Source organism: Macaca fascicularis, chromosome 9 (assembly GCF_037993035.2).
Source record: "Macaca fascicularis isolate 582-1 chromosome 9, T2T-MFA8v1.1".
Lineage (NCBI taxonomy): Eukaryota > Metazoa > Chordata > Mammalia > Primates > Cercopithecidae > Macaca > Macaca fascicularis.
The window spans coordinates 95,831,443-95,844,679 of NC_088383.1; the positions used below are offsets into that span (position 1 = coordinate 95,831,443).

The 13,237-nt window shown below is 35.4% G+C and overlaps 1 protein-coding gene across 1 annotated transcript in view; it reads right to left on the reverse strand.

The window, feature by feature from the left end:
• The window catches only part of ASAH2 (N-acylsphingosine amidohydrolase 2), a 68,689-nt gene that overhangs the window by 6,150 nt on the left and 49,302 nt on the right, over window positions 1-13,237 (reverse strand). Inside the window, exons 15-19 of the mRNA XM_005565854.5 lie at window positions 12,759-12,798; window positions 11,920-12,015; window positions 8,144-8,239; window positions 5,863-6,009; window positions 1,684-1,743 (exon numbers count right to left, since the gene is read on the reverse strand). Coding sequence (XP_005565911.3) covers window positions 1,684-1,743; window positions 5,863-6,009; window positions 8,144-8,239; window positions 11,920-12,015; window positions 12,759-12,798 — 439 coding nt within the window. The remainder of the gene's footprint in view (window positions 1-1,683; window positions 1,744-5,862; window positions 6,010-8,143; window positions 8,240-11,919; window positions 12,016-12,758; window positions 12,799-13,237) is intronic.

Below are 13,237 nucleotides of genomic sequence, written 5' to 3' on the forward strand. Positions count from 1 at the left end.
CTACAGTACTTTAAATGTTTTGTTCTCCTGCTTCTCCATGGCAATAATGATGATAGAATTTCTCTACCCTAGGCATATCAGATGACAGCTAAACCTGCAGTTTTGATATAACACTTTGATATCTTCAGAAAATAATGTTATAAACATGTAACTATTATGGCACAGATTGACCTCCTAAAGAAATTACTTCAAACAGGTACATATTGACTACCTAAGAAGTAGAAGACTATCCCCCAATGTCATATTTTTTTGAGAATGACATTTGAGAATGTCATATTGCCACAATTGTTATCTTGGCAACAATGACATTTTAATGAACAGGAATGGGAAGGTTCTTTTGGAAGGAAGGTATTTTTGGATTATAAGTGACTATGCGCCCTGGGAAGAACAGCTAATTGATAGAAGGAATGCATCCTCAGCCATAGTAAAAACCATGACCTTGAAATCACAGTCGTATGCCCACTGTTTTTCCACTATAAATTCCTTTATTATTTGACGTTTTACAACTAGAACGTGTCCAGTTATTGCTTGTGTAGTTATAAGTACATGTTAAGGAAGCTATAGAAGTATAATTTTATTAATAGATATATTACATATGTATATAGTTTATCATACATATGATAAAAACAAAAAAGTCTGAAATGCTTTATTAAAAAACTCTTAACAGCTATTACCTCTGGAAAGCAGGTTTGTGGGTAGAAGAGAACATATATATTCTATTTTCTGTACTCCTATATTGTTTTAACATTGGACATGTATTTTGAATGTCATTTTTTAAGTTTAATAATTAAATGCCCTATTAACACCAGTAGTAAATAATAGGAAAATGGCTAGTGCAAGATAAAGTAAAGCACATGTGCCAGGACTCTAAGCCATGAGAGTATCCACCCAGGGATCCGTGACCATTCCACAACTGTACAGGTAGGACCAGAGATGGTAGTGTAGAGGAGGAGAAGACAGCCAAAAAGAGAAGAAGGAGCCAAACACACACATCCTTCAGTTGGCCCTTTGATTATTTCACAACATTTGGTAGAGTTCTATATATTTGAATACAGTCATACATTGGATACATCCTGAGAAGTGCATCGCTAGGCAAATTCATCATTGTATGAGCATCACAGACTTAGACTTACACAAACTTAGATGGTGTAGCCTCCTACACACCTAGGCTATATAGTATAGCCTCTGGCTCCTAGGCTACAAATCTGTACATCCCATTACCGTATTGAATGTTGTAGGCAATTATAACATGATGGTAAGTATTTGTGTATCTAAACATACCTAAACGTAGAAAAGGTACAGTAAAAGTATAGTATTATAATCTCATGGGACCACTGTCATAAATGCAGTTCATCTTCGACTGAAACATCATTATATATGGTGCATAACTATACATATATGTGATTGTATTCAACTTAACATCTTCTTGACAGACAATGCAGTCATACATGCATTATGCTATACTTGGTCCTAAATAGCCAATTATATATTTCCTGTGTGCTTTTACCCAGACTCAATCCACATTAACTGTACCCATTGAATATTTTCCCATATCTACAAAATAAGATGGAAAACAAGTTGGAACATTTTGTCTTTATGATATTAACCTCTAGAGGGATATTTAAATGAATGAATGGCTGAAAGGTGGATTTACATTTGTAAAAGAAAATCATTGATGCCTACCTCGTTTTGTGCTGAATTCTTCGGGTTAGCACCTACAAATATAACTTCAGCAACTTCTCCCTGAAAATAAAAATTCATTTAATGACTTCTAATAAAAGGATTTTTGCTATACTCACATTTTGGCACTATTTATTATAAATTTTATGATTTAGGGTGCCTTTATAGATTTCATTGTATTTAATCAAGTAAGTTATCTTCTAAGAATATTAACCCTTGCAACAATAGACATAGGAATGTTTGGCCAATGAGTTTGCTTTTGGTAGACTCAGATACAAGTGAAGATCTAGAGCTGTAGTTCATATTAGTGACAGCACATTAAAATGGCTTCTTCAGGCCTTGATAATTCCTCATAACTCCCTCCCAACACAAATACAGGGAATATTTGAATCAAAATTAGAACAGTGAAAACTTTCCACAGATGACTCATATTTATGCTTACATTTATAGTTAAGCTTATATTTTTATAAGAGATGGAGTGACAGGATGTGTATTTATCTTCCCACCTGAAACAACTAACTAAAAAACTGGAAAAAATATATATTAAACAATGGATTTTCAAGTGACAATGAAAGACGGTGATATTTGAGTGCCAGCAAACAAACAAGATGAACCCCGTAATTCACCAGCTCAATGTCATCAGAGTTTATGGGCCATGGCAGAAGGAGGAGAATTCAGGCCAAGTCTGGCAGTCTAAGTTGAGGATATGGAGCTGGGAGTCCACAAATGGCAAATAGTCTTGAGTTTATAGCACAGAGCATCGTAGAAGAGCTGCACAGAGGCAGAAACCTGGAGATTTGCAGAAAGCTCTCCTCAAGTTTGCATGCATATAAGGGAACTATTGGAAGCCAGGAAAAGAATGGGCTAACAGAATTACAGAGAACAGTCCCCAGGCTCATAGAGAGTTGTGACAAGATTCCGTTCCCACCAGGCCAGACTGGAAAACCGCATAATTCAAAAGAATTTTACCTCAGTGCGTGAGGGGATGGGGGGTGCTGGGGGAAGTAGGGAAGGGATTTGCTCAAGGTGAAAAGCTGCTCTGGTCTTGCCTAAAATGTTTAGTAATAGGTAATACAATAGGTAAAAGCACTAAAACTAAATGCTAGTTCTTTGAGAACACAAATTACCAAAATTAGAAAGAAAGAGGGTACATCATTGTCAACTCTTCAGAGATTAAAAGGATTAGAGGCGATTATGATGAGCAATGACAAATTTTATGTTACAACAACAAAGTAAACAACTTATATGAAATGAGAAAATTCCCCTAGAATGATATCAATTCCTATAAAGATAAATTCCTATAAAGACACAAAATCGATGCAAGAAAAAAACCAGGAAATACGAATGGACATATAACAAGTAAAGAAATGGAATTAGTAATAAAAATTTTGCCATAAAGGAAAGCCACATCCATATGGCCTTGATAGTCAATCCAATCAAATATTTAAAGAGTAAATAATGCCAATCTTTTAGATACTTTTTCAGAAAGTACAAGAGGAAACATTTCCCAACTCATTCTTTGAAACCATTATTGCCCCGATACCAAAGGCAAAGAAAACACATAAAAAGAAAACTAAAAATATGCCTCATAGACATAAGTAGAAAACTCCTTACAATATGTTAGCAAATCAAATTCAGCAACATCTAAAAAGGGTTATACACCATGACTAAATGGTATGGCATTTATTTAACATCTGAAAACCAATGAACGCAAATACCATATTAAAATAATAAAAGACAAAAACCACATTGTCACCTCAGTAGAAAAAAAATTGCAAAAATCCACCACTTATTTCTGACAAAAACTCTCAATAAGTTAGGCATAAAAGGTAACTTTCTCAACATGAAAAAGAGAATCTACAAAAATCCTAAAGAAAACATCACACTAGATGGTGAAAAACTGAATACTTTTCTACTAAGATTGTAAACAAGACAAGAGTGTCCAGTCTCACAACTTCTATTTGACATTGGATTGGATCTTCAGCAAAAAGAAAAAAACTGAAGGTACCACACAACCTGACTTCAAAATATACTACAAAGCTATAGTAATCAACACAGCATGGTACTGGCCTAAAGTAATCAACACACCATTGGTACACATAGACCAATGGAGCCCATAAATAAGCCCGCACATCTATGATAAATTTATTTTTGACAAAGGTGCCAAGAATGCACAGTGGGGAAGTGACAGTCCCTTCCATAAATGGTGTTGGGAAAACTAGATAGCCGCATGCAGACGAATGAAATATAAAAATTGACTCAAAATTGACTAAATATTTAAATATAAGACCTGAAACTATAAAACAACTGAAAGAAAACCTAGAGGAAAAGCTCCATGATGTTGGTGTAGGTAATGTTGTTGTTTTTTTTTTTCAAATGTGACTCCTAATGCAAAAGCAACAAAAGCAACAAAAACAAAAACCGATACATGATATTACATCAAACTAAACAGTTTCTGCACAACGAAAAAAATAATAATAATAACAAGGTGAGAAGACAACCTAAGGAATGGGAGAAAACATTTGCAAACTATGCATCCAATAAAGAGTTAATATCTAAAAGATATAAGGTACTCAAACAACTCAATAGCAAGAAAACAAATAACCCAATTTGAAAATAAGAAAAGGACCTGAATAAACATTTCTCCAAAGAAGACATACAAATGATCAACAGAATATTTAAAAAAATGTTTGATATCAGTGATCATCAAAGAAATGCAAATTAAACTACAACGAGATATCACCTCACACCTGTTAGAATGCATAATATTAAAAAAGACAAAAGATAAGTGTTGATAAGAATGTAGAAAAAGGTAACTCTCACACACTGTTCATGAGAACGTGAATTAGTGCAGCCATTATGAAAAGCAGCAAGAGGTTTCTCAAAAAATTAAAAATAGAACTACTGTAAAATATTATACACAATACCATTTCTGGGTCTATATCCAAAGGAAATGAAATCAGTTTGTTGAAAAGATATGTGCATTCCCATGTTTATTGCAGCACTGTTCACAATAGCCAAGATATGAAACAACATAAGTGTCCATCAATGGATGAATGGATAAAGAAAATGTAGTACATATACACAAAGGAATACTATTCAGCCATAAATAAGAATGAGATCCTTACATTTGACACAACATGGATAAACCTGGAGAACAGTAGACTCAGTGAAATAAGCCAGGTACAGAAAGATAAATACCACATGATCTCATTTATATGTAGAACCTTAAAGAGTTAAACTCATAGAAGTAGAGAGTAGAATGTTGGCAGAAGGTTGGTTACCAGGGGCTAGGTGGTTAAGGGGTTGGGGAGGTATTGATCAAGGAATATAAAATTTCATTTAGACAAGGTGAATAAGTTAAAGAGGTCTACTGTACAACTTGATGACTTCAGTTAAAACAATGTATTGTTTTTTAAAAATTGTTAAGAGAGTCTCAAATTTTCTCACAACAAAAAATAATAAGAATGTGACATAATTCGTATGTTAATTAGCTCAATTGAGCCATTCCCCATGTATACATATTTCAAACCACCATCTTGTACACAATAAATATGTATAATTTTATTTATCAATTAGAAAATTAAATAAAATTTTTTAAAAAGCAAAATATTCTATTGAAGGTTCTAGCCAGTCCAATAAGGAAAAATAATTAGATGCATTCAGAAAACAAATATAGAAAGGAATAAATAAGTTTATTTTTATTCACAGATGACATGATACTATATGTAGAAATTCCTAAGGAATCCAGACTCCCCTCTTATTCATTCCCTGCCCCTCCCCCCAAAAACAACTGAAACTAATAACTGATTCAGCAAGCTTTCAGGGCACAAGATTGATATAAAATAGTAATGGTACAAATTCTGCTTCATTTCTGTATGTTTTTCCTATCCTCGATTTAAGAGACAACTCTCAGTGTCAGTGAATAGTTCCATGATCATTCATTTAGGAAAAGGAATAATTTGGATTTTAGAATTTCAATTTGACACAATTACTAACAAAAAATAAATATTTTCCCATTCTCATTACTTTTGCGGAGATAAGAACAATTGTCAAAATTATCATTGCTAACAGCTGGTCTACAGCGTGATTAGAGGCAAATGGTGACACTAAGTGTCATCCTTCTCCTCATCCCCAAAAACAAGCCTCTAAAGGATTCCAAGGTCTGCGCGTGTGTCTTACCACTCTGTATTCAGGTTTTGCTGGCTGCAGGACATCCCCAAAAGTTCTGCCTATTGGTGCTCTATCCACAATATTAGGAATTAATGGAACCATTAATTGTTGGAAAAATGGAGGTTCTGGGCCTCTGCTCAGGTTGGCTACTGTGTCCTGGAACGGAGAGCATTTGTTAAGGAGTGCATACGTAGAGTCAAAGACCCTTTTCCCAGGCTTCCAGTTCCAGAAATGCCTTCATTAATGGAAGAGTGCACACACACATACTCATACACACTCCAAGAGCTAACAACCTTGAGAAAATAGGAAGGTAGCCTTGCTAAGCATGAGCCTAGAAATTAACAATTTAAACTCTTGTCAATGGGAGAAAGTTTTGGTCATAGGCAACTCTTTTATTCCCCTAGACAACATAAGGACAGTGACCAGAGTACAAGGTTGGAAGCATACTTTCGAATTGTGTGACCTTGTACAGGGGCCTACCATGCAAAAAGGTAATTATAACATGACACCGTAATTATTATTTTAATTTTAAAAAAGTATTGAGCCACTCTCATCTGGAGTCAGTACCAAGTTTTTTCCTAGATTCTTGTCTGTTCTAATAAAAGAATATAATAAATATACTTTTAATTTAAAATTTAAGATCATCCCATATCCTGACTGGTTTAATCTATGTTGCCCACAAAGTTTACCATTTTTAATAGTGTCATAAAAATACAAATCTCAATTTTCAAATATCCCTTGATATATATTAGGTTGGTACAAAAGTAATTGGCATTTTGCCATTACTTTCAATGAATATTTAATGTTCTTTATTCCTCACATTATAGATTTAATCTCTACAACTGCATATGAGATAGGTTATGTATTACCATTCCCACTTTGCAAATGAGAAAATAGGCTTGGACATATTCAGTGGTTTTTTTCAAGATCACATAGCTAGTTTTAAGGTGCTTGACCAGAAATTTGACTGTAAAACAAATTTCCACAAAATTAATTGCATTTTTCTCCATTGTCACTACAAAATTTGAAGAATCTATTTTCATGAGAAGAACTATAGACCTATGAGCATAGTGACAGTTAAACAGTAGTTACCTCTAGGGATGGGTTATAGGTTTATACTTTTCTGTATAATATGAATGTCCTACAAATAGATTTGGCTTTTATAATAGAAACAAATAAATAAATAAATACAGACAGTTATTCAAAAAAAAGTAACCTAAAACTGAGAGCAAAATTATGATAAAATGAAAATAAATATCAATTGATTAAAATATGTGCAAAGAAATTATATAAAATACTGAAATTTCAAACACACAATCAGTAACTAATAATACAGTCATATGAAATGTTCAACATTCGACTGATGCAACCTACAGAGACAACCATTTCATTTATTTCAATTTAATACATCCAAGCTCTTTCATTAAAAGGGCTTTATTTTCTTTGCTACGCCACAATTGTTTCACATTTTTTATTGAGGCTTACATATTATTATATAAGGCGCTGCTTACTATTTTAAGCCCTTTATCCTGTTTGTTGACTAACCTTCTGACATTACAGTTACAGCTTCATAAACAACTGCATCCAAAGGGAATATTTCCACAAGTGAAGTTCCTTTAAATCAAGTAAACTTGTTCAGTGGTATATATTTTAGGTAGATGCAATGTGTTCATTCCAAGGCACCACCATTTTTACATCAAATCTAAGCTTCCATTGATTTAACAACTCATATAATCTTTTGAACCACCAAGAAAGTAAAAGCATGCTACTAATTATAATAAGATTCCTCTGATTGGAAAATGCATCCCAATTTCTGAGATATTATTATGTGGAAAATGGGCATCTTAGAATGCTGACCTACTCAACTCTTGGAGCGAATGGGGAGAATCTGGCAAGGATTAGAGAACACAGGTTCAACTCCCAGGTATAGTAAGCTTCCTCACTTATCTTCAAGTCTATGTGCTCCTCTGAAAACTGGGGAGAAATGATATCTCCTTAACTTCACATGATGGTTGTAAAAATAATGAGATAATATATATGAAAGAAGCTGCCACCACGAAAGGATGTTAACTAGATCCAAAATTTGGAAAGAAATTTTATTTTTCTCAGAGATACTACAAAGCTATAAGTTTTGTAAAATATAAAGATTGTCAAAGAAACTGAACACTCGAAGCTAAGGTTCTCTTTTGCTTCTCTCTGCATTTTCTCACCAGACACAGACACATACAGACATACACACACACACACACATATACACACACCCACACACCCACAAACAATATTTGATTACCGTAGCAATAGCCTTAGCAAGGTTTCTGAAAAGCTGAATGTAAGCAGATAACGTGTGAGGTCCATAAATTGTCGATGCTGCCTCATATCGCTGAGCCTGCAGGAAAGGCAGGGAGAGTTGTATATGGTTCTGCATATTTAAATCCATTTACAGAGGTATAGCATTTTAGGTAAATGTGATACTTGACATCTCACATTATTCAAAACTGGCATAATATTCAAGATTATGTATGACAAAAGAGGATGGGCATTTCCATTTACTGGCCAAGGTAAGCGATTCCCATCAACTACCTATTAAAAGCAGTAGGTTCTCTCTGCTTATGCCATTTAGACTGTCACTCTATGTACTATGAAAGAGGGTGCTAGCTCCTAAGCTTTAGTCTATTGTAAGTACTTGTAATATAAATGCTTTCCCCCAGGGCATATGTCAGAAGAAAAACAAAATAAAAAGAGTCCTTATAACTTCTGGATAAATAGTTAGAAGGTACTAACTGGAGAAGGACATTTAATCCATCACAGCCATGAAACGGAGCCAAATGCATCTTTTACCTGACCTCCAGGTCTTTGGCTCTTTTACAGGAACTTCAGAGTCATCAAATCTAAAACCAATTTCACCACTCCAGACATATCAGCTTCCTCCACAACATTCTCATCTCAGCGAATGTCATCTTTCCACTCTCCCATGTGAGGATCAGCCTGCAGTTTCCTTAGACTCCTCTCTCCCTCATCCTGTATTCTATCAGTCTCCAAATCTGGTAATTCTATCTCCTTCAAATCTCCTGAGTTCTTTCGTTTTCCTGTCTTACTTTCTCCTAAGGTATAAGTAGATTTTACCTTAGTTCAAACCCTCATCTCTCACCCAGATCTTTTTTTTTTTTTTAATTTTATATTAGGTTCAGGAGTATATGTGTAGGTTTGTTACACTGGTAAATCACATGTCATGAGGGTTGGTTATACAGATTATTTCATCAGCCAGGTAATAAGCAGAGTACCTGACAAGTAGTTTTTTGATCCTCTCCCTCCTCCCAGCCTTCACCCTCAAGTATGCGTGTCCATGTCTTGCCCAGATCATAACTACACTATGGCTTCTTAACCAGTCCTCTGCCCATATACAAGCCCTTCCAATTCCTTTTCCACACAGCCATCCTATTGACCTTTCTAAATCACAAAATTTTATCAAAGCATTCTCTTGCTTAGAATCCTACTGCAGTTCCCCCAAAGCCTTTCTTACTGAATGAAAGCTCTGTAGCATAGCATGTAAGACTATCCATTAGCTAACCTGTGTCTCCCACTCTGGCCCCCATCTCCTTACCATCAACTTCTCATACTTACTCCATGCTACTCAACTAATTATGCTCCATCAATGTGCCTGCCCTCTGGACCTTTGCATATATATAGTTTCTTCTATATGAGATACATTCTTACTTTTTATTTGCCTGACTCTCACTTGTTCTCAAGAACTCATACAGATGTTACATCTTCCTGAACAGTCCCAGTCCTCAAATACCCAGTCTGGGCTGGTGCTCTTTCTCTTTATTTTTATAACACCTTGTGCATGCCTTTCATGAAAATGTTATTGTCTGTTCTCTTTTCTATCTTTGTACTAGACCCCTGACTTCTAGTGATCTTGAGGGAAGGGACAGATTCTTTTCATCATTATGCCCCAGAAAGTGGCTAGCACAGTATCTGTAACAATACATATCTGTTGAATGAACGAAGTAATTAATAGTAATCCTTGCAGGAGTATATTCCTGTGATATGGACAGGAAACAGGAAAATACTGGCTAGAAAAGAGTGGTTCCCTGGCAAAGGTTCCACCCTTAAGCCTGGAAATCTGTGGCCCTAAACAAGAACAAGGATTTTCGGTTTTGCACCCAAACGTTTCTGTTCTGCGTTTTCATTCACTATGCCCCCCTATCCTGTACCCATAAAAACTCCAAACCCCCAGCTCCACAAGCAGACAAGGAGATGAACAGAAAAGCTGAATGGCAGAATGGCACAGCAGAGAAAAGAGAAGGAGTATCTGAACTCTGAGAGGAGTTTGGCTGGGGATGGCTGGAGAGATCGGCTGCTGGACAGTCAAACTCCAGGGGAAGATCACCTTCCCACTCCATCCCCTTTCCAGCTCCCCATTCATCCCACTGAGAGCTACCTCTACCGCTCAATAAAACCCTGAATTCATCCTTCATGTCCATTTGCAACCTGATTCTTCCTGGACACTGTACAAGGACCTGGGTACCAAGAGGGCACTGAGCTGTTTAACACTCAGGCCATCTGCAGACAGCAAAGTTAAAAAAAAAAAAAAAGTGCACTGTATGTAACACATGCCCACTTGGGCTTCCAGAGTAGCAGGCACCCAGACCTAGATACTGCTGCAGGGCCTTCATGGAATTTGCTCCTGCTGGCACCCAAAAGCACTTGCCCTGCCTCCTGCACCTGCCTGTCTGCGTGCTCTCCTTCCCATAAAGGGTTTCAGCATGTACAGCTGCCGAAAAGATGAGCCACACCCCTGTCACACATACTGCAAGGGGTTCAGGGAACTCTCCCATCTCACCTGGACCAGGAGACAAGCTAGTAGGGGTTCCTGACCTTGTTTGTGACATGGACTCCTTTGGCAGCATGTTGAGACCTAAGGACCTCCCTCAGAATAATGTTTCTAAAGGTGTAAAATAAAATACATGGAATTGACAAAGGAAACCAATTAGGTTGAAATATGTTTACCAAACTATAATAAACCAATGTTGTATACAGTAATGTATGTGCTTCTTTATTATGCTATTGAATAACAAGTTATATCTGTGGATCTAATAACTACTGTGATTATAAAACAACAATAAGAGTAAAAGATATTTCTAGATCTGCAATCACTATTTGTGATATGAAAATATCTGTGGTTCCTATTGGTGACAGAGGTACTGCTAAAATCATTTATTTTTGTTTCCTATATTTATAATTGACAGAAATGCTTAATAATAGAGGTAGTGAAGAAAGGATGTAATTATTCCTATCCAAGTTTAGCATCGTTAAGACCCCTTTTTCAATGGGAATTCCTAGAAGGCAGGGACCTTCAGGAAAGCCAACAGACGGTAGCAGGGCAGAGGCCACTCTTAGTATGACTGAATATTTACCAAGGGGTAGACTGTATGCCTCTGTATGCACTGCTGTTATATACCAGCAGATATATTATTAACAGAAATTATTAATTATGAGACTCTGGACTGTTTTCATGTTTTACTTAAAAAGTACTTGGGCTGCTTTCTGGACTATTTGTAAACAATGAAATATTACCAGCTACCAGCCTCCCTCAAACTCTCTGGGACTCTGTTTCTTAATATATATCATCAACATAATAATATCCTACTTCCAGATATACTGTAAGGATTACTTTAAATAATATTTGCAAAGTCTTAACTAGTGCACTCAATAAACAGCTACTAGTAGGAGTTTTCTCAGGTGTTACAGAGGCTTAAGGCATCAAATGCATTATGAATAGTGTTAGAAATGCTTTATGCCACAACTCAGGCTTATTACCAGTGCCCCTGACAAAATAATTAATTTCAGGGAAAATGTAAGTCAGTAAAACTAGAATTCTGACCTGGACTTAAGAGGATGTATTTGAAACTCTTAAATATGACCTTTGGTTTATCATTCTCTTATCTGCTATACCTAAAACATAATCATCTCTCAGAAACATGACTGGGACAGTTTACAAAGCAAGTCTGTATTTGACATGACCAGGGTATAATTCATTTAAATTATGAAAACCTTTAGCTTTACCTGGTATTCTTCGTAAGTGGTAATGTAATGTGTATAGACATTGCAGAGACCTGAAATAACAACAGTCATGTTCTGCATCCCATGAGATGCAAATTCCTAGGAGAGAAAAGTAAAATCCAATAAAATTACTCTTCATCTTTAAGTATAATATCATGCTGTTATCCTTAACACACAAGCATTGATTACATTATTAGTTTAAGATATTTTTCTTAATAAAATTTTTCTAACTGCACTAAGTTGGACAAGTCAATGGATCTATAAATACCTTGATGATCACAGTTGCAGATGTAGAAACTTCTTACTACTAAAATAGGGATTTAAAAAATCAACTTGTTAAAAAATCTAATGGGTGGCTGGCTATTAGCTAACCAGAATAGTAATTTCCAGAGCTAAGTAACAAGACATTTTTGACATGTCAATTCAGAACCATTTACAATACTGCCTGAATATAAAGAAAATTTAAAATATGGCACAGATAAAATACAGAATTCCCAAAGTATAATGCATTTTATTTAGACTGTTCACAGGAACTTAAGATATTGTGGTACTCACAGGTTACTTAGTATTTAATATATAAAACCATTATCAAATTTTAAATTATTAATACATAAATACCAATAAAATATTTTTAACCTAATGATAAATCCCTTATGTTTTCTAAGTCTGGTTCTGATACTACCAATATTTCATATTCACCTAAGCCATTAATTTCAAGAAATGTGGAACTCTAGTCATCTTAAAAAAGATTAATTTAGAAGACATAGGATCATAGGGATAGGATATAATTTCCTCTTCATCAAATATGAACATGTAGATATGTTATTTTATTTTTAACTTACTGCTTGAACTGCCTCTCGAAGTCTTCGTCCAGACATGGTCCTGAGTCAAGAAAACAATTATGTGCACATTTTCCTACTCAGACTGTGTGCAGAGTATGCAGAAACACTTTCAGTGAAAGCCAAAAAATTACCCTGGCTCACCACGCAATAGGAAAATATGTAGGAACCCAATGACTATGAAAAGCTAAACTTGAGCTTTTTTTCCTGCCTGTCCTAGCTTCAAAATAAATCCTAAACTGAAAACAGTCAATTTAACTAAAAGATGGAAACAGAATCAGTGGTTATCACTGGCAAAAGATCATCATTATTTTCCATTCTTGAGTCAACAAAATGATTAGTTGCATTCTATGTTTGTAAAAGCTGAAGCAGGTAGAAAAATACATTACTGTCCCTTCCTACAAAGAATTTGCTGTATCATTCATTCATTTAATTCTTCAGTAAAACACTGAGCATCTACTACACACCAGGCCTACTTCTAG